Source organism: Clavelina lepadiformis, chromosome 4 (assembly GCF_947623445.1).
Source record: "Clavelina lepadiformis chromosome 4, kaClaLepa1.1, whole genome shotgun sequence".
In the NCBI taxonomy this organism is placed as follows: domain Eukaryota; kingdom Metazoa; phylum Chordata; class Ascidiacea; order Aplousobranchia; family Clavelinidae; genus Clavelina; species Clavelina lepadiformis.
Window position 1 is genome coordinate 23,359,695 of NC_135243.1, and position 21,191 is coordinate 23,380,885.

Sequence of the window (21,191 nt, forward strand, 5' to 3'; positions counted from 1 at the left end):
AAAGTATAACCTACTACTAGTAAATATTTATATATTTAGTAACTTACCAGTATCACATACTTTAACAAGCAATGCTTTTAATAAGGTGTTATTTAACAGAGCGCTCCACATATTATTAACTTGACAGTGGTTGGCACGTTTTAAGCCCAAGAGGGTTTGCTGCTTTTTCATGTTCATTGTTTGTTCGCGATCATATCAACCTTGCTCTAGCCCTAGCATGTCACAACGAGGCCAGCATCTTTATTTTTCGCTCCCTACAAGCAATGACAACTGTGTCGATATGACAGCGACACTTGGCGGTTGATAAAAAATTAAGAGAAATGCGCTCGAGTGGTCTCTTCGCTGATCACATGTTCATTTTTCTGATTCTTACCCATAAGGTAATGTTTATCGACTCACAATTGAAGAGTTGAATACAACTGTTTTTCTTATGAAGTTCACGTTGGAAATGACTTATCTGTAGCATCGATTGTGGTTGCCTTGGCGGTATATTTCCAGGCTACTTTTCGGTGTGCTACATATTTCCAGGCTAGGAGCGTGTCGAGGCGTCCAACACTTTAATTGTATTTTAAGTTATAACGCTTGTTCATGCTTACTACGGTTTTAAGCGTTTTACTCAAGTAAAGCAGGATCGAGATATGAATAAGAGTTTGTACAAATTATATAGACAATGAACATACGTGAGCTGTTTACACGAAGCGCCGACCGTGCAAATTTTGCACCAACAAAACCACAGCAGTACTGCGGTTTGCTTAATTAACCTAATGATAGGCAAGTTTTGAAAAATGCAACATGCGGCTTATGCCATCAGACTTCCAAGGAATGCAGCTTGCAAACGCTTTGCAACCACAATAAGTTGTTTTTCCTCAAAGGCCTCTCTCAATGCTTGCAAAACCTTCCTCGCGAATCCAGATTTTCTTAGATTGTCGATGCAGATGTTCGAGTGTTTTATGAAAGCCGCAAGAGAGTCGAGCTCGATCAAGTATTTCCCTTTTAAACAGGCAGGAGATAATCTGGAAGTTATAGGATCTTTATGGAAAGCAAAACATAAGGATCGGGAAAGTCACTTATTAGCCTATGCAGCTTCTAAAACTGTCAGTACACTTTTCTGTGTGTTAGTGGAAGTATCATTGTTAGCTTGTCAAACTTGAAATGATAACGTTATGATGATGAAATCAGCGATAATCTTTTGTGTTGCTTCTTTGGCGCTATGTGCACTTGCATCGGCTGAAGTTGACGAAAGGTAAGTCCTCGTCTGATAAAAGCAGTATTTTAAAAAATTGTAGAGATATTTTTTTATTGTTATAGAACGATTATATTTCATACTCTAAATAGGAAAAATTTAAAGATAAAATATCTGTGTTAAAAAGTTTTTGGTCAATTATATTGATGACATGTTCAAAATAAAAAGTATTGTAATTATGAAAAGTGACAACCAAGTTTTAAATTTTTGCAGCAAATTAGAAGATACATTTCAACCTAAGGGTAAGAGCACATAAACATGATGGAGTTTTGTCCTCTGTTAAGTTGATAATTTCGTTTTTGATAAAATCGAATTTAATTTGTGTGTAGGTGTGTCTACATGAAATTTAGTAACATTTTATTGATGTTAAAGCACTTGTCTAATTTTAATATCGTTTGTAAATGCGTGAAGAGTTTACTTGTGTGTTCATCGCATGATAACCGCTTTGCTCCAAATGCGGAATCTATTTTACGATCTTAACGCTTTTTATGATTTTTTGGTAAAAGGAAAGTTACTTCTGCACAAAATTCACTCCGTAATTTTTCTTCTTTAAAACGTTGTAATTGTGTTAAAACGTTTTTATAGAATATAGATCATTTGGTGTTAAAAACATTTTATATTCTTAAATTTACCACCAGATTTTTAACGCAGATGCTTATAGATTCGATGATGAAGATGATAAAATATTGGAAGAATATGTAACTCTTTCCAATCAATGCTCTGATGGAAGTATTACGGTAAGGGTTGCCGTGGCATTTATTTGAAGACGTTTACGGAATACTAGCATAGTATACTGTTAGCTGGGAAGCTGTAAACGGTTTATTTGTACTATACATACTGTAAAGGATGGCAGGTTATTCCATTAATGTTTTTTTCCAGGCGTGCGGCGCAGCTCAACTCCAACTTATAAGACTTGAGCTTATTAGACTGCAGGGAGCATTGAACCCACATAATATCATTTTCTCGATTGGTTCAGTAAGTACAGTAGAGTAACTTGAAATTACTTAGCAAAAATACAACAAAAACAGACCAAAAACAAAGTTGTTTTTATTTATTATTTTTTATCTCAATTTTTTTACGTTTTCTCATATACGTGCGTTTTAGTTTCGAATTTGTAATTAAAAGTTTTTTACGTTTTTACAAATATTTACCATTTCATCTTATTTAGGGTGCGTTCAACAAAATGGAAGATTACAAAAATAACATCAAAAGAAAATCGTAGTAAGTCTGATTAATGACGTATATATAACGTAATTAATTTAGAACTCCGTATAAGTACGAGGTCTGAGAGCAAGTAATGGCAGCATTGGTGAACTAACTTGTGCTGATGTCAACCGCTTCAAAGTTCAGAGTAACAACTAATATATGAAACCTTTCTTGACTTTGACCTGATCATTGTCGTTAATGTGGCAGAATAATATCTTGCAAGATTGTTCCTTGGTTTTGCCTGTGTTTTTCCACACTTTATATATTTTATTAGTGTTACTTTGTTTATGTTGTTTTTGTTTATGTTTACTTTTTTTTGTTTACATTTAATTTTATTTTTTAACGCTTTAACGTTTTGGCCAACCGTATTAAGACACTGAAGCGTTAAAAAAACTGACACAGTGGACAAACGAAGTCAGCGTGATGTATGCAAAGTAACAATAATAAAATAAATAAAGTGTGGAAAACACAGGTGAAACCAAGGAACAATCTTGCAAGATGTTATTCTGCCACGTTAGTTTATAACCTACATGACGTTTTCTCTTTGCAGCCAGTGAGACACCGAATTCCAGGAAGAAAACTTTTCGAATACTTCAACGAAAGGAATTGTGTGAAAAAGATTTTGGCGTTTTTAACGCAGAAAGTTCGCCAGAAATAAAAGTTTACTAAACACTCTTTTATTACATACTATGGTTGCCACCAGGCGTAATAACATCAAATACAAGTCTCAACAGGTGAAAAACATAACTTACAATTTGCTGCATTACCTGGGAACAATTATGACTAGGGCCCGCAAAAGTCAAAAAAGTCAAAAATTTTTAAGGACCTCGTCTGACCACGAATCAAAGAATAAAGTTGTTTTCAGCACCTAGGGGGGTGTTTCTAAGAAGTTAATAGGTCAAAATAAAGTCAAAATTTACAATAAAGTCAAAATTTTCAATAAAGTCAAAATTTGTCAAATTATGGGTTTTGACAAAGTTTTTGTGTTTCTTGGGAGTTATTTTTGTAAAAATCCTCATGGAAGCATTGTAAATCAGGAACTCCGACACAATTAAACCATATTAACCGATAAAAGCAGGAAATAAGTCACAATGCCCACTTGGATCAGCAGTAACTTTTATCGCAAATTGTCCATTGTTTATTCATTGTTACGTATTTAAGTAATCCTTATGTCGCGTGTAGGGGGTTACATTACTTCTTCCCTGTTTAATTTGCTGTTTATTAGAATTTACCATGCGGAAAAAATCGAGGCAAAGTGCCCTTTTCACAAGGACAAAATAACACAAGCTATACCTAAATCTATCGCCAAAAAACACGACGCACTTTTTATAATCCATAAAACACCTTGACTTTTCGACAAAATATTACGTTTGGGTCTGAAATCGACAAAATATTATGTTTGGGTAACTGGAGGAAGAACTGTGGCCTCTACAAATAAGCAATTTCGTTAGGTCAAAATAAAGTCAAAATTTGATAAAAATAAAGTCAAAAAAATTTTTTTTTAGGTCAAAATAAAAATGGCCCTAATTATGACATATACATGTGACGTTTTAATGTTGCTTACTTAGCTAATACTTTAATATGGTGATACAACAGTAATAAAAAAGTATCTAAAACGCATAGTAACAGGAGACAAGGAAATAAAATACAAAAATAAACTTATCTACTTTTTCAAACTGGCATGGGTTGGCATATTGCAATACAGTGGTTTAATTGATAACGCCAATAAATACACTATGCCTATAAATAAATGCAATGCCCAAAGGTACTACAACTGTAGACCACAGGGTATCAAGCACAAGATACAACATTCCGAGCCTGGCGCTTTTACCATTCGGTCACCGAGCCAGCTGCGTCATAACTTCGACGCGTGTTTTAGTCAAATAAACTCAAACAACTATCTGATTCGAGTCTAACCACGTCAGCATTCTGTGAAAAATATGTTTTGTTTAAACATCTTCAATTTTTAATGCGTACCTGTTTCATAGACATCTAATACAAAATTGCGTGGTTGTGTTGAGCGTTTCGATGAGAAGGTCAACCAGTGTTGTTGCTGGGTTGAAGTTGTTTTTGACTGTGCAGTACTGTGCAAGTCAGTAGTCTACAGTTAGTGAGTAGTCTATTACGAAGTGATTGTAGGCTATATGACTTCATATTTTGATGAAGGCCCTTCAATGGGTCTACTGTAGCATACAAGTGCATAACCAGATGACATCACAATCTGAGTAGCTGTGGTCTAATATACAAAGGCATACCGTGATTGCGCACTTGTATGCAACAACCCCTTGATTATTTACTTACTGATAAAAATGGGTCTAGTGCAGAACTGCACAACCAAATGACGTCGCAATACAAATGCATTGTGTCAGCCTGTAGTTGCGCATCTCTACAATAGACCCGAAAAATGACCAATTAGGCCTATGTTTGCAGGTTAACAGCCTAAACATTTGCTGTAATTTGTATAGTCTAGCATATCATACTGGAAATTATTGAAGTATTCCACAACATCACGCTAAAATTTGCGTCTAGACCTAGGGTCGGGTATCCAGTCTACGAAAGTACCCAATGTACGAATTTTACTAAAAAATTACTATTTCGACTTTTTGTCCAATTTAATGGAGTTTTTGCAGGTGGTAGCAGGGTTCCTCTTCTAGCTGGGTAACTAATTTCAAGTCTTAACGTACGATGCTTGTTAAGTTTCATCGCGTCAAACTCACCAACCTGGAAAAAAAGCTGATTTTCAAGCTTATAATAAAATTATCATGTCTAGTGCAAAAAATAGTAATATCTCACAAAAGGAACGAATTAGAGAGCACTTTTATTGCTTGTGCATTAATTCCTTCTGTTTGTATGTTTTAGTTTGGGGATTTGTTATTTCAGTAAGTTTTTTATAACTACTCTTGTCTCCTTTGGTCTGGATTTTGTATTGAAGCCTGTGTATGAAAAAGATTGATTATGGCAAAATGCATTGTTATCAGTAGCAATGTAATGTTAATTGATGTCTATGAAAAGTAGGCTACGATACCGGATACGTTAAAAAACATATTTATATAGCGATTTAAATCACATATATATTAAAATAAAATACTTAACAAGCTTGTTTAACTCCCGCTCTTATTAACTTTTGCATTGAAAAACATTGCGATGATGTGCCAATGTTGTGATGACGATCTTTTCCATTTAGAATAAATCTTAGTTGTTGATACGGAAACAGGCAGAGAAAGCATGCTCATCTAGTCCGCATAACACGTATCGTTGGTTTTTAATCAAATTTAGCCTAAACGCGATTATTTTGTTAAACTTATTTAAGGTATCCTCCCGTTATGCTTGGCCTATCGTTTTCGTGTTTGCTAGGCATTGTAGACCAAGTCTTCAACCATTGCGTGACAGAGGCAATTTGTTTAGTTATTGTGAAAATTTTCGGTGATGTTTGAAGAAAAGTTTTGCAGATTAAGGGTGAATTTATTAATAAACAATCGTTCAAAATTTTAAAACTAAAAACTTCATATGTCCAGAAAACAGCAAATTCAACACGTGCGAAACTGAAAAATTTTGTTTTTGTTGACTGGTTCCATGCCAGAAAAAAACTGAGTACACTGCAAAAAAGTTACAATTGCTTGCAAAGTTTTGGCTAATTGATGTAGTTTAAGAGGATGTTATGCAGGATGAAATTCTGCTTGTAATGGTATGAATTTTGTTTGTCATACGTTGAGTATAACTTGTTTTATTTGGGTTTGAATCAGCAATATTGTCTTTTTTCGTACAATGGCTACTTGGACCTATTTTATTATTAAGATTTGGTCCAATTTAATAGAGAGTTTGCAGGTTGCTACTCAACCCTAGTTGAATCATACCGTGAGTCTTAGCGAAAGATTTACACCAACATTAATATTACATCAAAATGGTGTAGACAATAATTTACTGACTTAAACGAAAAATGTATGTTACGTTGAAGTTTTACACACACCCAAACTCCGCTGATGTAAAGATATTTTTTCTACAGCAAAAAGGCCTAAGTTCCAGTTAGATCCACAAAAATTTATGTTGTTCTTCACTGCTATGGGAAAAAAATATAATTAATAGATGATTTTATGTCGTTAGGTAATTAACATATTTGGCCTTTATTTGCTTATTGATACTTCAGTGTGGCGCCACACTCTGTGGTTTTAATCCAGCTCAGAAACCAGGTTGCATTTCCAAAAAAATCAAAAGGTCACCGCTATGCCGAGATCAAATCGAATTTAGGCTGCTTGACTGTAGGTCAAGGAAGCCAAAGAAGAAACTGTAGCACATGCTTGAAATTTATTGAAATGCATGTCAAACTTTTTTATGATCACTAATTGAGAGCAAACAAACTAGCTAAAGCTGATTGTTTAAATGTTGAACAAAAATTATGGTCAAGTCATCATCAAGTCAAAATTGTGGTTTCAATTTCTTGTCAAAAACTGCTGTATATATGTCATACCCTTTTAGTAGGCTAATTAAAATTTAATATTTTCTGATCAGTGCAGAAAGTGGAACTTCAAATTTGATAAACTACTTCCTGTAAATAATTCCACAAAGCCTAAGGTTTCAGGCTAAGAATTTTATTTGCTCAACTTTTTAAAAGTAGTTTGAAAAAGTTTTGTTAAGTGAATATGTGTTTTCAAAGTTTTAATTTATGTAAAATGTATTGTTTTGAGAAAAAAAAACAATACATTTACATACACAAGTGGATATGTTTAGGCTACATATTTAGATAACAATCTTTTGGAACAATTTAAGCAAAACTAGCTTTGCTTTAAGTTTTATGCCACTGTAGCTGCAAAGTAAGGCATTGCTCGTTAGCTTTCAACTGACATGATTTATGAATGAAGAAAACACCTGTTATATACATACCTGTCTGTTTTATAGTAAACAGTTTTTAATTTGCATAGATTTGTTGCTGTTGAATATTTTGTGTTATTTGCACAAGTACTGTTGTAGTCTTTGTAGCTATGGATTATTCATCCAGTGCTTTTTCTTCCGGCGGCTCCTTTGGCTCTGGTGGAACTCCAACCGTGAATAAAGAAACCATCGAACAGAGTCTCAAAGTTTTGCAGATGCAAGCCGCAATCGAACAACAGGAATTTCTTGTTCAAACCATCAATGATAAATGTTTCAAGCTTTGCGTCCAGAGTCCTGGTACCAGCCTGGACGGTTCCCAACAAAAATGTCTCGCTAAATGTGTCGATCGCTATATCGACGCTTGGAACTGCGTTTCGAGATCTGTGACGAATAAAATCCGACAGCATTCAGGAATGATGCAGGAATGACGATCAAGATCAGACCGGAATTTTCTTTTAGGTTCAATTAGACAATCGACATTAGATTGGAATATTTTTAATATTCCACTTGTTTTCTATGTTTGAAACGTGTTTGTATTTTTCGCTGGAATAGCCACTAATTTATCGATTTAAATGCCTGTAACTTCTAAACGGCAACTTTTTATATTGCTGTAACTGACATATTGGCTGCTTGTAAAACTTGCGTAGGGTTCATGCACATGACATACGCAATTCTGCACCGATGTGATTTGTTTATTTGCTAGATCTACCACTTTCCAATTACATTATATTATTGATTTCCTAACATTAAAATACAGCACCACTCTGTAGACTTTGGTTCATCATCAGCAGAAGTCGAATGAGGTTGTTGGTCTGAGCACTTGTAGAAGGCAGTTGGCGACCTGTGCGATTGCGTTGTATACGTATGATCATTTGCAAAATTTTATTCTATACATCTTTGGTTATTTCATCTGTTGTTGTTATTCCACAGCGCTAGTTTGTGTATGAGCATTCGAAAATACTCTACCGCACGGTGGCGTTATTAATTCGTCTAATTCAAGTAAACGTTTTAACAAGTCCGGATGTCACGTCGGTTTCACAAATTTACAGGAAGTGTCGTCAGTCTTGCGATCTGTTATCGTTTTAATCGACTTGTTTATCAAAACGTTGGTGATCCGTTAGTCGTATGTTTTTTGCAACAAAACAGGCTCGAGCTATACAATTAGCAACTAAGATTTTGGCTGACATTCTGTGCGACTGAAGCTCAGATAAAAGAATCTTACTAAAATGGCGTATCCAGGCTACGGAGAACCAAACGCAGAGGCACCGCAGATGGTAAATTGCTTGCATATGAATGCATGCTCTACTAAGCCCAACAAACTAACACTAATACCCTGTTTGAACTTGTGAATTAAGTATCACGTATGGGTTACATTACGCCTTCGGTAGAAGTGCATACGATAACCTGCCGTTCTTTGGACTATCAGGCAGACATTGCATGTAGGTTGTATTTTGTACTTCTTAGACTGCGGACCCGTTATGGCCGTACTACAGCCGGTGTGCTGGCCAGGACGGTCAAATCGACGTCAGTGAACTTCACAGAGCTCTGGCAGCGGCCAACTTGGATGGAACGATGGACTTTTCTGAAGAAGCTTGCCGAAAGTTTATTGGTTGGAAGATGGGCTTTTGTGTTCAGTCCTGAGATATTTCGCTTTAAGTCGCGTTTATTCGGCTTGAAAAGAGTTTTTTTTCAATTTCAGCGATGCTCGACAGAGATTACAGCGGGAAAATGGGGTTTAGTGAATTCAAAGAGCTTTGGAATGCGGTGAATTCTTGGCGGAAATCGTTTTCCAAATTTGATCGTAATCGTAGCGGCACCATCGATGCGTCTGAGTTGAAATCCGCTTTACAAGAATTGGGTGAGTTAATGGATTAGAGCGGCAAGACGCGTTGTTTCTATGGTCAAAAAAGTTTTAAGGGTGTTGAGTTTGAACTTATTTCATATATGTTTGCTCTGTCAGGTTACTCTCTGCCGGACAATCTAATCACCCTTGCCATAAGGAAGTTTAACATGAAAGGAAAAAGCACATTTCCTTTCAGTGATTTTGTCAGTTGCGTTTTGTCGTTGCGGGTTAGTAGCTCAGGACTTAAAAAATGTCACCTTTGTGCATGGTAGCGATTTACATTTTTGATTTTTCCAGGCACTCACGGACCAATTCCGAAGTCGCGACACGGCAAGAAACGGAACCGCCGAGTTCAATTACGACGACTTCATTCAAGTCTTGATGTCTAGTTAACGGGAAATCCCCTCAATCACTACTTTCCTGTTCTACCAACGTTGCGATCGGTCATTTCGTCAATTTCAATTCCATTATATTTTTTGGCAGCGCTGGATTTAGATGTATAGTAAGGCACAGGTTTCATGGGTTTACAAAGAATAGCAACCTACGGACCTTCCTAAGATCTTTTTTTTCTTTATCAGTCTGCATTTAAATCTAGCGCAGTATTTTTCTTGTGTATTCGCGGCAAAACAAAATATTCACAGAGCGTCAGTGATTCACAACCGTTGAGAATCTTCGGGAGAGAAAGAGAGATATACGGAGGAGAGGGAATAATTTTAGCTTCACTGCTTCTGCGTTTATATCATATTATCTGCATTATTACCTGTATCTACTACTGTATCTGTATTATCATTATACCTATATTAGCCTGACAATAGACCTAAATGTTAGTCACCAGTTAATGCACGTCCTCAATCTATGATTATGTTTTCATGTAAATTAAATGTAACCATATAACCTGTATTGTTTGTTATCACAGAAATGACGTTTTGCTGGGTTTTAGGCGCGTTATCATTCGTTTCAGTTTTGCGCCCAGATGAAGTCCGCTTTTGATTATGAGGTCACAAATAGTTGCTGTTGTGTAAGATTTAAAGCTTTTTAGGACTAGCAAAGGAGGATTGCAGTAAAACACGTTGAGAACCAGTGCGGTATATTAGACACCTGTATTTGTGGAGGTAAAATATAACAACGACATTTGAAGACTGGGGTTCAGTTTATAATAAGCATAGGTAGACTATAGGCTATGTAAAAACATTAGAATTTTTTTAGGGCTATAGACCTATATTGTCAAGGTATAGTATAGTCGCTATCTTAGCAGATACAACCTGACATGAAAAAACCTGAGTTGTCAATTTCAAGTTATTGTTCGAATGTTTCATTTTACTTAGTAAACTCAACCAATGGTCAGGCTACATGGATATACGAAAAATATCTAAAGCAAATTAAATAAGATTTACAAAGACTCCCATAGTCAGTTGTAAGCAAACATGTTAAGATACGACAGCCGTTGTTTATGAAGCATATACAAAAGATAACTTTAACATCCTTTAACATATCACAGACAACGTGAAAAGGAAATATACAACTATAATGACTGCGTTTTGAAAATCTTATTAAAGACATTTAGATCAATCAAGCAATTGCTGAAACAACGTCTGTTCCTAATATTTCTGTTAAATCTACTGAAGTTGAATCAATTGTTCCTTCGCTGATTTTTGGCATGTTCCCGGTTCAGTGCCAAAAAGGTCAGTTTTGGGATGGCGATGGTCGACATGTTTTTGCTTGATAATTGCGTCGTATGTGAACTTGACGTAGCAATTATACCTTGAGCTATCTTCGAAAGCAAATTTTACAATTGTATTACTGAGGTTCAGCCTCATCCATTTGTCACCACATTTTTATCGTGCTAGGCAGCTAGAACGATAAAACGGCAATTTTCTAACTGGTTTTTTCAGGCCAGCAAATTTACGGAAGCCAGCGCACCAAATGAAAGGATGTAAATTGGCACACAATGAGGTAACATCCGGTCGTAAACGTAACAACTAACGACATCCGCTGAAGACATCAAAAACAGGAAAAGAGTGAACCAAGCCCTATTGCCACCTGCATTGCCTCTAGCGGTTATTGTATAAGGCAAGAGTGCCGGCAACGCCCCACACACTATGACTGAGTCCATGATGGCATCGCTACAAAACAAAACATTAAGTAAGTACATTAGGGTAGAAAAGTCAGCTCTAACACCTGCCCAGATGATTATCGAACGCTATGCAGTATATTTTCGCCCGATGCAAAATGCAAAGCATGCAATATACAAAGCAAAATGTAAGAGCCAAGTATTGGGCAGTAGAATTTACGGGAGGTTAAAAGAGCTTTTCCCAAAGGGGACACAGTTACTGTGAGTAAATTATTTTCAAGGAAGGACAATATGGCCGACTTCAAAGCCAACGACACCAAGGACTTATGATCCTAATGATACCCATTTTGATACAAAAATGATATTTCCTGGTGAACCCCAAAATATGTTTAGAAGCCCATAAACCACAACATAGTAAAATGAACAGACGCCCAAAAATCCGATAACCTTTTCCACGCATCCGATGAAGTTAGAACGTTTGAAATCACGATTCAAAGTTTGACCGAAATCGCAAAGCAAGCGGTGATGATAACTAAGCGAATGCTAAATTGTACATCGAAAAACAAATGGAGATGGTTTGCTAAAATCAAACACAAACGCTTTCATCTTAAGAGAAGATTGCAGTTCATGAGCTGTTTCTACACATATGATCATACAGTTTAAGCCAACAAGGGATTGTAAAAGTTTGAGATTTTTCTCGGTAAATTGTTCCAATTCCAATGATTGCTCTTTTTTTAAATGGAATAAATTTTACTTTAAACTATTTCTCAAATACAGTGGCTGTGAGATAAATTGATGATGTCAGTAACGTCCACATCTTGAAGTTACAGAGAAACAACGAAGATTTGTTTACTGTAAGTTAAATGTTTGTAACATTACTTGTTAGTGTATAAACTTGATCTTAATATTCGCACAATTACCTGTCGCTTACAGTAACTGACGCAATTTCAAATATTGTAAATAAGACGACATATAACGTCATTACAGACTTTGTCATCGTCGAATCCGATTTGTTCAAACCTGACAAGTATACAATTGTGTCAACTTCTTAAACACGCTGAATTAGGTAATGCTCTTTAAAAACTGCTGCGTATAGGCTTGTTAATGCATCCAGAACCGTATCGCTTCCCATAAAATTCTCAGCAATTCTCTGCACTAACTTCCTGCTTATGATGGAAATCTGTTATCAAAATCTGTTATCTGTTATCACTTGTCGCTTCTATAAAGAATTCGCATCGTTAAAATTTATACAGGCACTGAGTGAAGCAGGAAATTCTCATCTATGTTTTATGTTTGTTTCACAACACGGTATCATCCTGGGGAAAATTGCTGGCCGATGATATGTCTCATATAGCTAGATACAGATGTCATGAATGCATTAGGTGGATACGTCGCAGTGAAAAGGCTTACCTAATAATTTATGAGTCGACTTACACCGGTTTCCACTTCGTATAATGAAAGAACCGATGTGCGAAAAGCGCTTGCTTCTGTTGAGTGCGCCACTTAGCGGTAAGTTTGTTTTTGACCCTGATAAGCAATTTTTGCATGAAAAAGGGAAAGACGGAAACAGAAATTGTTTTCCTAGTTTGTTGTTAGGGTTTAGTTCCACTGTTACTTATGCAATTTATCGAGACAATATTTGGTTGTGTTGATTAACCTTAATAATAAAGCTTACCATACATGGCACAATTGAACAGGAACGTTGAAAAAACATAGTTATCTGGAAATTATAAACACAACAAACCGCAGCAGTTTGCTTTTTAAGCTTTTATTTCTGGCACGCTTTCTGCGATAAAAACGACAAAAAACTTTTTACAAATTTCCTTTTGTTGAAAAATTTCGAAAAGTTCTTCTAGAATAACATGACACAAAAGCTAATTTTAAAATAATTGAATGAAATATCAATCAAGTTAAATCATCGTCAAACTCCACAAAATCCCTTATTACTAATGTCAATAAACGTGTGTTATCAAATTAGAAGATGTTTTAGGATCAACAGAAATGTAACAGAGCATATATGGTAAGTGAATTACGTTAACGCGGACCAGGAGTAATTAAGTTTAAGTTAACTTTTTATCTATTGAAACATACACCGGGTAGTCGTCTTATTACTTTGTTATACTGTGAATGATCAAGATCAACAAATTTTGTTAATTTTGTTCAAGTTACATTCTGGTGTTTTCTTCTTGGGGCTCGGTGTCTCGGCTGCAAAATCAAAGAAATGGAGTCAAGTATAAATCTACAACAATGATCAGGTCAAAGTCTAGAAAAGTTTAAAATATTAACGACTGGTTTTCTTTAGTTGTACAACTCACAAAAATTCACCAATGGTGTCATTATTTTATCTAAGATTACGTCATGTTAGGTTAACAAATAATAATGAGACTTACATATTTGAGATGATGTTTCTGTTGACATCGGATAATTTCTTGAGAAGGTTCTGCAAAAAAATGATAAAAAATGTAAAGTCGTCAGACTTTTTCAATTAAAAATGCATAGAAGTAAAAACAAACCGGCAAAGAACGAGTTTTAAAAGATTAGAAAAAACAAAAAATTGAGTTCAAAAACATTGAGAAAAATTGAAGTCAAAAACAGTTCATGAAAATAACTTTGATTTTGACCACTTTTAATCACTTCTCTGCAGAAACAACCTTCACATTAGCACTCACTGAACTAAAGTCTACTGTCGTTGAAAATTTGCCCATTAAACTTTGCAGCCTAAGAAGGGCAAGTTGGGCTTCCGTACACGCCTGGAAAAAAAACAGTGATGTACTTATGTCTAATGCATTATATCATTACACCTAATATTACGTCACAACTTTCTATTAAATGATAAGTTGTCACCTGATCGTCTCCCTGAGAACATTTTTCCTGGAAAGCTTTGTATTCGGTAAATGTGCTATCGAGTGTATCTTCTAACATCTTTAATTTTTGATTTACGATGGATGCTATGGAATTTGTTAGCGAATTAACGCTTGCACCTCCTGTTCCGTCATCAGCTTCGTCACTGGCGGAATAGGAGCAGGACAAAAATGGAAGTTAAACCAAATTTAAAAAGATTTTGCAATATCATGCTTTGGCTGTCGTTTTAGCTGCGAGTTTTGCCCAAAATTTTCCATTGTATCCGAAACTGTATTTGAGCATTTTTTGCCAATTAAGCAGTTTCTTTTTCCCTTGCTGGCGAAGCAGTGTTTGTTTTCGCAAGTTTGAAAACATGGTTTGTGGAAGTATGAGTACAAAAGTATCGTAAACATGCTAAAAAGTGTTTTTGAGTTAACGTCATATTTTTAGAACCCCAAATTTTACAAAAACTAAACAATATTTTACTTACCCATCTGCTTCATCTGCTTCATCTGCTTTGCCTTAAACAAAACAAAAATAATTTTAAATAATTTTTTAATTTTATTGCTTAAAAAAGTTTTAAACCTATAAGACGTAGTTCATAGAAAGATTTAGCACTTATTAAGTTTTATTTCAAAGAAAATCCTACACCAGTAAGTAACTGTCAGTAACTGTCATCAGTAAGTACTTTAATTAAGTAAGATGGAATTTTAAGTATTACTAACTGCTTTTAATAAGTTGGGCCGCTGCTTCCCCGGTCTTTTGCGAATCTTGCTTCGAACTGGTTGCATTTGTTTTGACAAGATTGCTTGCTTTGGCAGACTGAACTTTCGTAGTTGCTTTTGTGGTGTTTTGCTTGGCGAGGTTGCTTTTCAAGCTAGCTGCTGACCCAGTAGTAACTCCAATAGCACTGCGTTTCAAATATATTTAGTCAAACTCGAATGAAACGTGTTTTGTTTATAGCCAAATTTCACTACAATGACGTTGAAGTATTTTGCATTATTATTATTTTTTACTAATTTTGTGCTCACTAAAAGTTGCATTAACCACATACCTCGAGATTATGCTCGCGAGGTGCTGGAATTTAGCTTTGTCTTGAGCCTGGAAAGTTTGTAAAACACAAAAGTACAGTTACAAGATCTAGCACAAAGTTTCCAAGCTCAACTGCGACACATAATTAGTTGAAATCATAAATCAATTTGCAGTTATAATGATAAATAATTTGTTCGGACTTAAGGCAAATGGCCACTTAAGACATTACCGTCCCGGCAACTTTAGACAGGTCAGCTTGGATAGCCTTCAGCTGCTCTTGTCGAACCGCTGCTGTTTCGTTATTGTTTTTTAATTCATTCATAATTGACATGATTTGCATAAAGCAGGCCTGTGAAGTATTGAATGCAATTTTGTAATACCTTTGCAACATAGCTTATAATATCTAAAGATCTTTCTAGTTGTTTTAGTGCAATATACGGTAGGTTTAAGACTGGAGTGATTGAGTTTAAAAACCTTTGTAGTAATTTGTGCTCATCCAGGATATTTCATGAAAAACCTTCAGAAGTGTAGAACCTTTTGCAACTTACCGCAAAGTTTGAATTAGTCGAACCATTGCAATGTGTTTGCTCCAGAAATTTCGTGACGTTTATTGCTGAAATGTTGGCATCAATGTTGGGTTTCTGCTTGGCCAATTTTGGGCTGTCATCTTCAGCGAAAAGTCCTAGTACATCTGTGATAAAATTCTGGTGGTAAAGTTTAGAATTTGAAATGGCTTTAACACCGAGCAATTTATAGAAACATTTTAACACAATTACAGTTTTTTAAAGAACGAAAGATTTACCGAGTGAGTTTTTATGATGTAATAACTTTCCTAATAAAAAAATTTTACATCATAAAATAGATTCCGCATTTGGAGCAAAGCGCTTGTTGTGCGATTAAAAGGTGAAGTATTAATGAATTAGCAAACGAACCTTGAACCCTGTATAAACGCTTATACAAAGCTATTGTATATTTGAAAGAAGCAGAAACATGGTGTCAACGCTAATAATCTCGTAGCCTATGCATATGACAAAAACTTAACCTAATATTGTTTACTGCTTATTGATCTGATCTATTAACTAATCATCAACTTAGCATAGTAAAAGTATAGTAAAAGAGTACATAATGTCCAAATCTCCTACCGTGTGAATTAAGTCCATTTTCGTCTCTGTCGCTGTACAAATTGAACAAGTTCATTATTAATTTTTGGAATCACAATACATTTTATTATGAATAGGTCATAACAGAGTTGTAAGTTGGGCCGGGCTTTGCGGGTTCGGGTTCGGGTTTGGGTTCGGATTCGGGTTCGGGTTTGGGTTCGGATTCGGGTTCGGGTTCGGGCTTAAGTTTGAAAAAAATTGGACCAGATTCGGGTCTAAATATAAAATCTCACTCTGTCGCATTTGTGTCGTAACTTTACTTTGTTACGCGAATTTGCCGCAGAACGCAACTTAGAAAGTGACGCAAGTCAACGAATGTCATCAAAAGATGAACTTGATTCATTCAGTATATTTAACGTTCGAGCCTAATTCGAACGCAAAAAAATTTTCGGGTTGAGTTCGTGCTTGTATTTTCGGCTTCGGCTTAATAACATAAGTCCCGTTTACAACTCTGAGTCATCATTATAATTGACTAAAACGATTTTCACAATAAAAGTCAATCAATTAAGACACAGTTACTGTACGTTTAAACTTTTGCAACCTTGCTTTTAACTTAAAAACACCAAAAGTAACTTATTAACGTTTCGTAATAGCAAAAAAGTAGTTTCAGATTTCAAAATATATTTTTATAATATATGTGTTTTTACCACAAGGACTTACTTGTCGTAGTATCCAGTTGATACAAGTGCGCATAGTGCCAAAATAGCAACTCTAAACATTATCGCTGATTTCATTATCGTAAATTTCTCTGTTCAAGTCTGACAAGCTAACAGTGATACTTCTACTAACACACAGAAAAGTGTAATGACAGTTTTAGAAGCTGCATGGGCTAATAAGTAACTTTCCTGATCCTTATGTTTTGCTTTCCATAAAGATCCTATACTTCGCATAACTTCCAGATTATCTCCTGCCTGTTTAAAAGGGAAACACTTGATCGAGCTCGACTCTCTTGCGGCTTTCATAAAACTCTCGAACGTCTGCATTGACAAACTAAGAAAATCTGGATTCGCCAGGAAGTTGTGCGAGCATTGAGAGAGGCCTTTGAGGAAAAAACAACATATTGCTGTTCAAATGCTTATGGGAGCATCATCCTTTTTGAAGGCATCTTTTGCTGTCCGCTTGAAGCACCTTAATTTGATAAAAATTATTTCGATTTCAATTCTGCTTTCGTTATTATTGGCGCACGCTGTGCTACACGCATTCCTTATCAATGAACATAAACGAACAACAGATTATTTCAAATTTTGTTTGAAAACGAAAAATGAAACTAATTTGTTACATTTATAAAGGTTTCGTGCTATTTGTGAAAAGTTTGACTCACAACGGAACAGATTAAAAGTTGCAAGTTACAAAACATACTGTAAATACAATATTTATGTTTTTAACTCATTCACAAAAGCCGCATTTTGAACAGACTTGTCGGGGATATTGGACAGAACGCTTGCAATATTTGAACATAAAACACACCAAAAAATCGAATTTACGCTCGTATGAAAACAGCTGTTGAAGCCGCGTACTACACTGCGTATAGATACAGATATCGTTTAATTTTCGGCGGTTTGATCTAATGAAAAAGTTGTGCCAGTCAAAATGCCCGGATCATTATGCAGAGCTGAAGTAGGCTACATGTTGGTCAATTAGTAATTACTGCAGTTAGTCAATGATTAAGTTGTAAACTTTTTGCAAGTATCCTATTAGATACCAGTGTATTTCTTTGTGCAATACTCTGGCCTTTGTTCCATTGCTGTTTGAAAATGTATTTTTTTGCGAAATCCAACGTAGCAAGTATTAATTTCGTTGCGTTTTCGTCACACCCAAACATTTCTATAAAACTGTGTTAAGTTTAAGTTTTAAGTTTTCAACCGACAAGCGCTGGTTGAGTGAATTCAAGTTTAGTTGTTTTGCGTTTAATCGTTTTTAGGTCAAATCGTTAAATAAAGTTGAAGCGATCTGAAATCCAAAACCACTTGTTCAAACTATTCTTGAAAAGTTTAAATGCATGTTTGAAAATTAAGAAGTGAAACCTCGAAATGTGATCACGGCAGTGTAATACTTTATCTCTGTAAAGCTGAGCATATTTTTTCTATCCATACGCCTAGAAGTTGGTAAAGTGCAGTTCTCACCGTTATACGCCTTTATTATATTTAACCGATTAACCAACGATTAAAATAGGCAAATTAGACGGGCTGCTACGCTCCTGATTAGTGTAAAGTTGTTTTTCTCATTTGAGAAACAATTTGTGTTTTAACGAAGTATGTTTTTGATGAAATATATTTTTATGTCTTTTTCAAGTGTTTTGGAATTGCGGTTAACCAATTACAAATAGTTTACTTGTGCTTCAACCTGAATATTTCAAATTTAGACCAATGAATAAACAACGCATTACAAGGTGTACATCGGACAAAAAAACTATGTTGCTAAATTATAAGCCCAGACTACTTTCTCCATCTCAAACCTGTTGCACTGTTTCCAATGCTCGGATACGATTTAGTTGTATATCTAAATGAATTGACAGCAGCCATGAATTATGTTTTTGTGCTATAGCTGTAATTACCCTACATGTGTATATATATGTATATACGTTCATCATCTTCTCTGTAATAACTGTTTATTTTCGGGGAAAAAACATCCACAACTTTTCAATAAAATCATTTCAAACATAATTCTTTACAATATTTGGAAACGTTAAAAGTAACTTTTCTAAGAACAACAAATACGAGGGGTTTATGGACGTGAAAAAAATTGTTTTTTAAGGTCTTATGTAGCCTTTATTTCTTTCTCCATGGCGACTTTGAATTACATTATGAACGAATATATGGGACAATGAGAAGGAAAACATCATAAAGTATCATGGCCTGTAACCGATTTAGATGCTGCATCCGCTTAAAATTAAAATGAATTACTTGGACCAACAACAAGCAAATCGAACTTCACAAATTTTTTCTCACTTCAAACAAAATGATACACCGGGTAGTCGTCTTATTACTTTGTTATACTGTGAATGATCAAGATAAACAACTTTTGTTAATTTTGTTCAAGTTACATTTTGGTGTTTCCTTCTTCGGGTTCGGTGTCTCGGCTGCAAAGTCAAAGAAATGGAGTCAAGTATAATAAATCTACAACAATGATCAAGTCAAAGTCTAGAAAGGTTTAAATTATTAATGACTGGTTTTCTCTAGCTGTTGACGTCACAAGTCACAAAATTTCACCAATGGTGTCATTATTTGATCTAAGATTACGTCATGTTAGGTCAACAAATAATAATGAGACTTACATATTTGAGATGATATTTTTGTTGACATCGTTTATTTTACTGAGAAGGTTCTGCAAAAAATGGTAAAAAATGTAAAGTCGTCAGACATTTTCAATTAAAAATGCATAGAAATAAAGAAAACCGGCAAAGAACGAGTTTTAAAAGATTAGAAAAAACAAAAACTGAGTTCAAAAACATTGAGAAAAATTAAAGTCAAAAACAATTCATGAAGATAACTTTGATTTTGACCCCTTTCCATTACTTAGCAATGCAAAAACAATCTTCACATTAGCACTCACTGAATAAGCGGATACTGTCATTGGATATTTCTTCAGTAAACTCTGCAAACTGAGAAGATTAAGTTGAGCTTCCGCACACGCCTGGAAAAAAACGATGATGTACTTATGTCTAATGCGTTATATCATTACACCTAATATTACGTAAGAATTTTCTATTAAATGATAAGTTATCACCTGTTCGTCTCCCTGAGAACATTTTTCCTGGAAAGCTTTGTATTTGGTAAATTTGCTGTTGAACATATCTTCTAGCATCTTTGAGTTTTCATGTACCATGGATGCCATCAGATTTGTTAGCGAATTATCGCTTGCACCTCCTGTTTCGTCATCAGCTTCGTCACTGGCGGAATAGGAACAGGACAAAAAATGGAAGTTAATCAAAGTTTAAAAATGTTTTGCAATATCATGCTTTGGCTGTCGTTTTAGCTGCAAGTTTTGCCCAAAATTTTCCATTGTATTCGAAACTGTATTTGAGCATTTTTTTGTTAATTAAGCAGTTTCTTTTTTCCTTTTCGAGCTTAAGTTTGATAAAATTTGGGCCAGATTCGGGTCTAAATATAAAATATCATTCTGTCGCGTTTCAGTCATAACTTTAATTTGTTACACGAGTTTGCCGCAGAACGCAACTTAGAAAGTGACGCAAGTCAACGAATGTCATCAAAAGATGAACTTGATTCTTTCAGCATATTTAACGTTCGAGCCTAATTCGAACTCAAAAAAAATTTCGGGTCGAGTTCGTGCCTGTATTTTCGGCTTCGGCTTAATAACATAAGTCCCGTTTACAACTCTGGGTCATCAATATAATTGACTAAAACGATTTTCACAACAAAAGTCAACCAATTAAGACACAGTTACTGTACGTTAAACTTTTGCAATCCTGCTTTTAACTTACAAACACAAAAAGTAACTTATTATCGTTTCGTAAAAGCAAAAAAGTAGTTTCAGATTTCAAAATATATTTTTATAATATATATGTTTTTACCACAAGGACTTACTTGTCGTAGCATCCAGCCGATGCAAGTACGCATAACGCCAAAATAGCAACTCTAAACATTATTGCTGATTTCATTATCAAAACTTTCTCTGTTCAAGTCTGACAAGCTAGCAGTGATACTTCCACTAACACACAGAAAAGTGTACTGACAGTATTAGAAGCTGCATGGGCTAATAAGTAACTTTCCTGATCCTTATGTTTTGCTTTCCATAAAGATCCTATACTTCGCATAACTTCCAGATTACCTCCAGCCTGTTTAAAAGGGAAATACTTGATCGAGCTCGACTCTCTTGCGGCTTTCATAGAATGCTCGAACGTCTGCATTGACAATCTAAGAAAATCTGGATTCGCGAGGAAGTTGTGCGAGCATTGAGAGAGGCCTTGGG

General features: G+C 35.2%; 4 protein-coding genes and 1 long non-coding RNA gene across 7 annotated transcripts; 3 read left to right on the forward strand and 2 right to left on the reverse strand.

The window, feature by feature from the left end:
* Nucleotides 1–1,103: 1,103 nt before the first annotated feature.
* Nucleotides 1,104–3,120, forward strand: LOC143452301 (uncharacterized). The gene is made up of 6 exons (XM_076953213.1): nt 1,104–1,243; nt 1,457–1,485; nt 1,895–1,980; nt 2,123–2,218; nt 2,412–2,464; nt 3,000–3,120. The coding sequence occupies exons 1-6, from the start codon at nt 1,164–1,166 to the stop codon at nt 3,004–3,006; spliced, it is 351 nt and encodes a 116-aa protein (XP_076809328.1). The 5' UTR covers nt 1,104–1,163; the 3' UTR covers nt 3,007–3,120.
* A 4,216-nt stretch (nt 3,121–7,336) lies between these two features.
* Nucleotides 7,337–8,084, forward strand: LOC143452835 (mitochondrial import inner membrane translocase subunit Tim13-like). Its single transcript, XM_076953964.1, has one exon. The coding sequence runs from the start codon at nt 7,426–7,428 to the stop codon at nt 7,741–7,743; it is 318 nt and encodes a 105-aa protein (XP_076810079.1). The 5' UTR covers nt 7,337–7,425; the 3' UTR covers nt 7,744–8,084.
* A 308-nt stretch (nt 8,085–8,392) lies between these two features.
* Nucleotides 8,393–10,058, forward strand: LOC143452834 (sorcin-like). Its single transcript, XM_076953963.1, has 5 exons — nt 8,393–8,589; nt 8,780–8,924; nt 9,015–9,173; nt 9,276–9,385; nt 9,456–10,058. Exons 1-5 carry the CDS (start codon nt 8,542–8,544, stop codon nt 9,549–9,551), a joined length of 558 nt encoding a protein of 185 aa, XP_076810078.1. The 5' UTR covers nt 8,393–8,541; the 3' UTR covers nt 9,552–10,058.
* Nucleotides 10,059–12,981: 2,923 nt separating this feature from the next.
* LOC143452743 (uncharacterized) lies at nt 12,982–20,961 on the reverse strand. 3 transcript variants are annotated; one of them, XM_076953820.1, is made up of 11 exons: nt 20,807–20,961; nt 16,245–16,276; nt 15,651–15,793; nt 15,332–15,451; nt 15,125–15,171; nt 14,796–14,980; nt 14,561–14,591; nt 14,074–14,236; nt 13,899–13,979; nt 13,620–13,669; nt 12,982–13,434 (listed from the first exon to the last, which is right to left on the reverse strand). In XM_076953820.1, the coding sequence occupies exons 1-11, from the start codon at nt 20,878–20,880 to the stop codon at nt 13,395–13,397; spliced, it is 966 nt and encodes a 321-aa protein (XP_076809935.1). In that variant the 5' UTR covers nt 20,881–20,961; the 3' UTR covers nt 12,982–13,394. The 3 variants fall into 3 exon arrangements, with proteins under 3 accessions (XP_076809935.1, XP_076809936.1, XP_076809934.1); XM_076953821.1 differs by lacking the exon at nt 20,807–20,961 and adding an exon at nt 16,923–17,149 and having other exon boundaries at nt 14,074–14,237; nt 14,571–14,591; XM_076953819.1 differs by lacking the exon at nt 20,807–20,961 and adding an exon at nt 16,923–17,149.
* On the reverse strand, nt 19,233–20,377 carry LOC143452746 (uncharacterized). Its single transcript, XR_013115096.1, has 4 exons — nt 19,989–20,377; nt 19,815–19,895; nt 19,537–19,586; nt 19,233–19,341 (listed from the first exon to the last, which is right to left on the reverse strand). It is a non-coding gene; the product is annotated as an uncharacterized LOC143452746 (long non-coding RNA).
* Nucleotides 20,962–21,191: the final 230 nt, after the last annotated feature.

Bases quoted from the DNA above. Each gene is read 5' to 3' on its own strand.
- LOC143452301 (XM_076953213.1), top strand. From the start codon at position 1,164: ATGATGATGAAATCAGCGATAATCTTTTGTGTTGCTTCTTTGGCGCTA. The intron at 1,244-1,456 runs GTAAGTCCTCGT...AAATTTTTGCAG, and splicing joins TCGGCTGAAGTTGACGAAAG to CAAATTAGAAGATACATTTC. The intron at 1,981-2,122 runs GTAAGGGTTGCC...GTTTTTTTCCAG, and splicing joins GCTCTGATGGAAGTATTACG to GCGTGCGGCGCAGCTCAACT.
- LOC143452743 (XM_076953820.1), bottom strand. From the start codon at position 20,880: ATGAAATCAGCAATAATGTTTAGAGTTGCTATTTTGGCGTTATGCGTA. The intron at 15,794-16,244 runs GTAGGAGATTTG...ATTTTATCACAG, and splicing joins AAATGGACTTAATTCACACG to ATGTACTAGGACTTTTCGCT. The intron at 13,980-14,073 runs GTGACAACTTAT...TTTTTTTTCCAG, and splicing joins GTTCTCAGGGAGACGATCAG to GCGTGTACGGAAGCCCAACT.
- LOC143452834 (XM_076953963.1), top strand. From the start codon at position 8,542: ATGGCGTATCCAGGCTACGGAGAACCAAACGCAGAGGCACCGCAGATG. The intron at 8,590-8,779 runs GTAAATTGCTTG...TGTACTTCTTAG, and splicing joins ACGCAGAGGCACCGCAGATG to ACTGCGGACCCGTTATGGCC. The intron at 8,925-9,014 runs GTTGGAAGATGG...TTTCAATTTCAG, and splicing joins AGCTTGCCGAAAGTTTATTG to CGATGCTCGACAGAGATTAC.
- LOC143452835 (XM_076953964.1), top strand. From the start codon at position 7,426: ATGGATTATTCATCCAGTGCTTTTTCTTCCGGCGGCTCCTTTGGCTCT.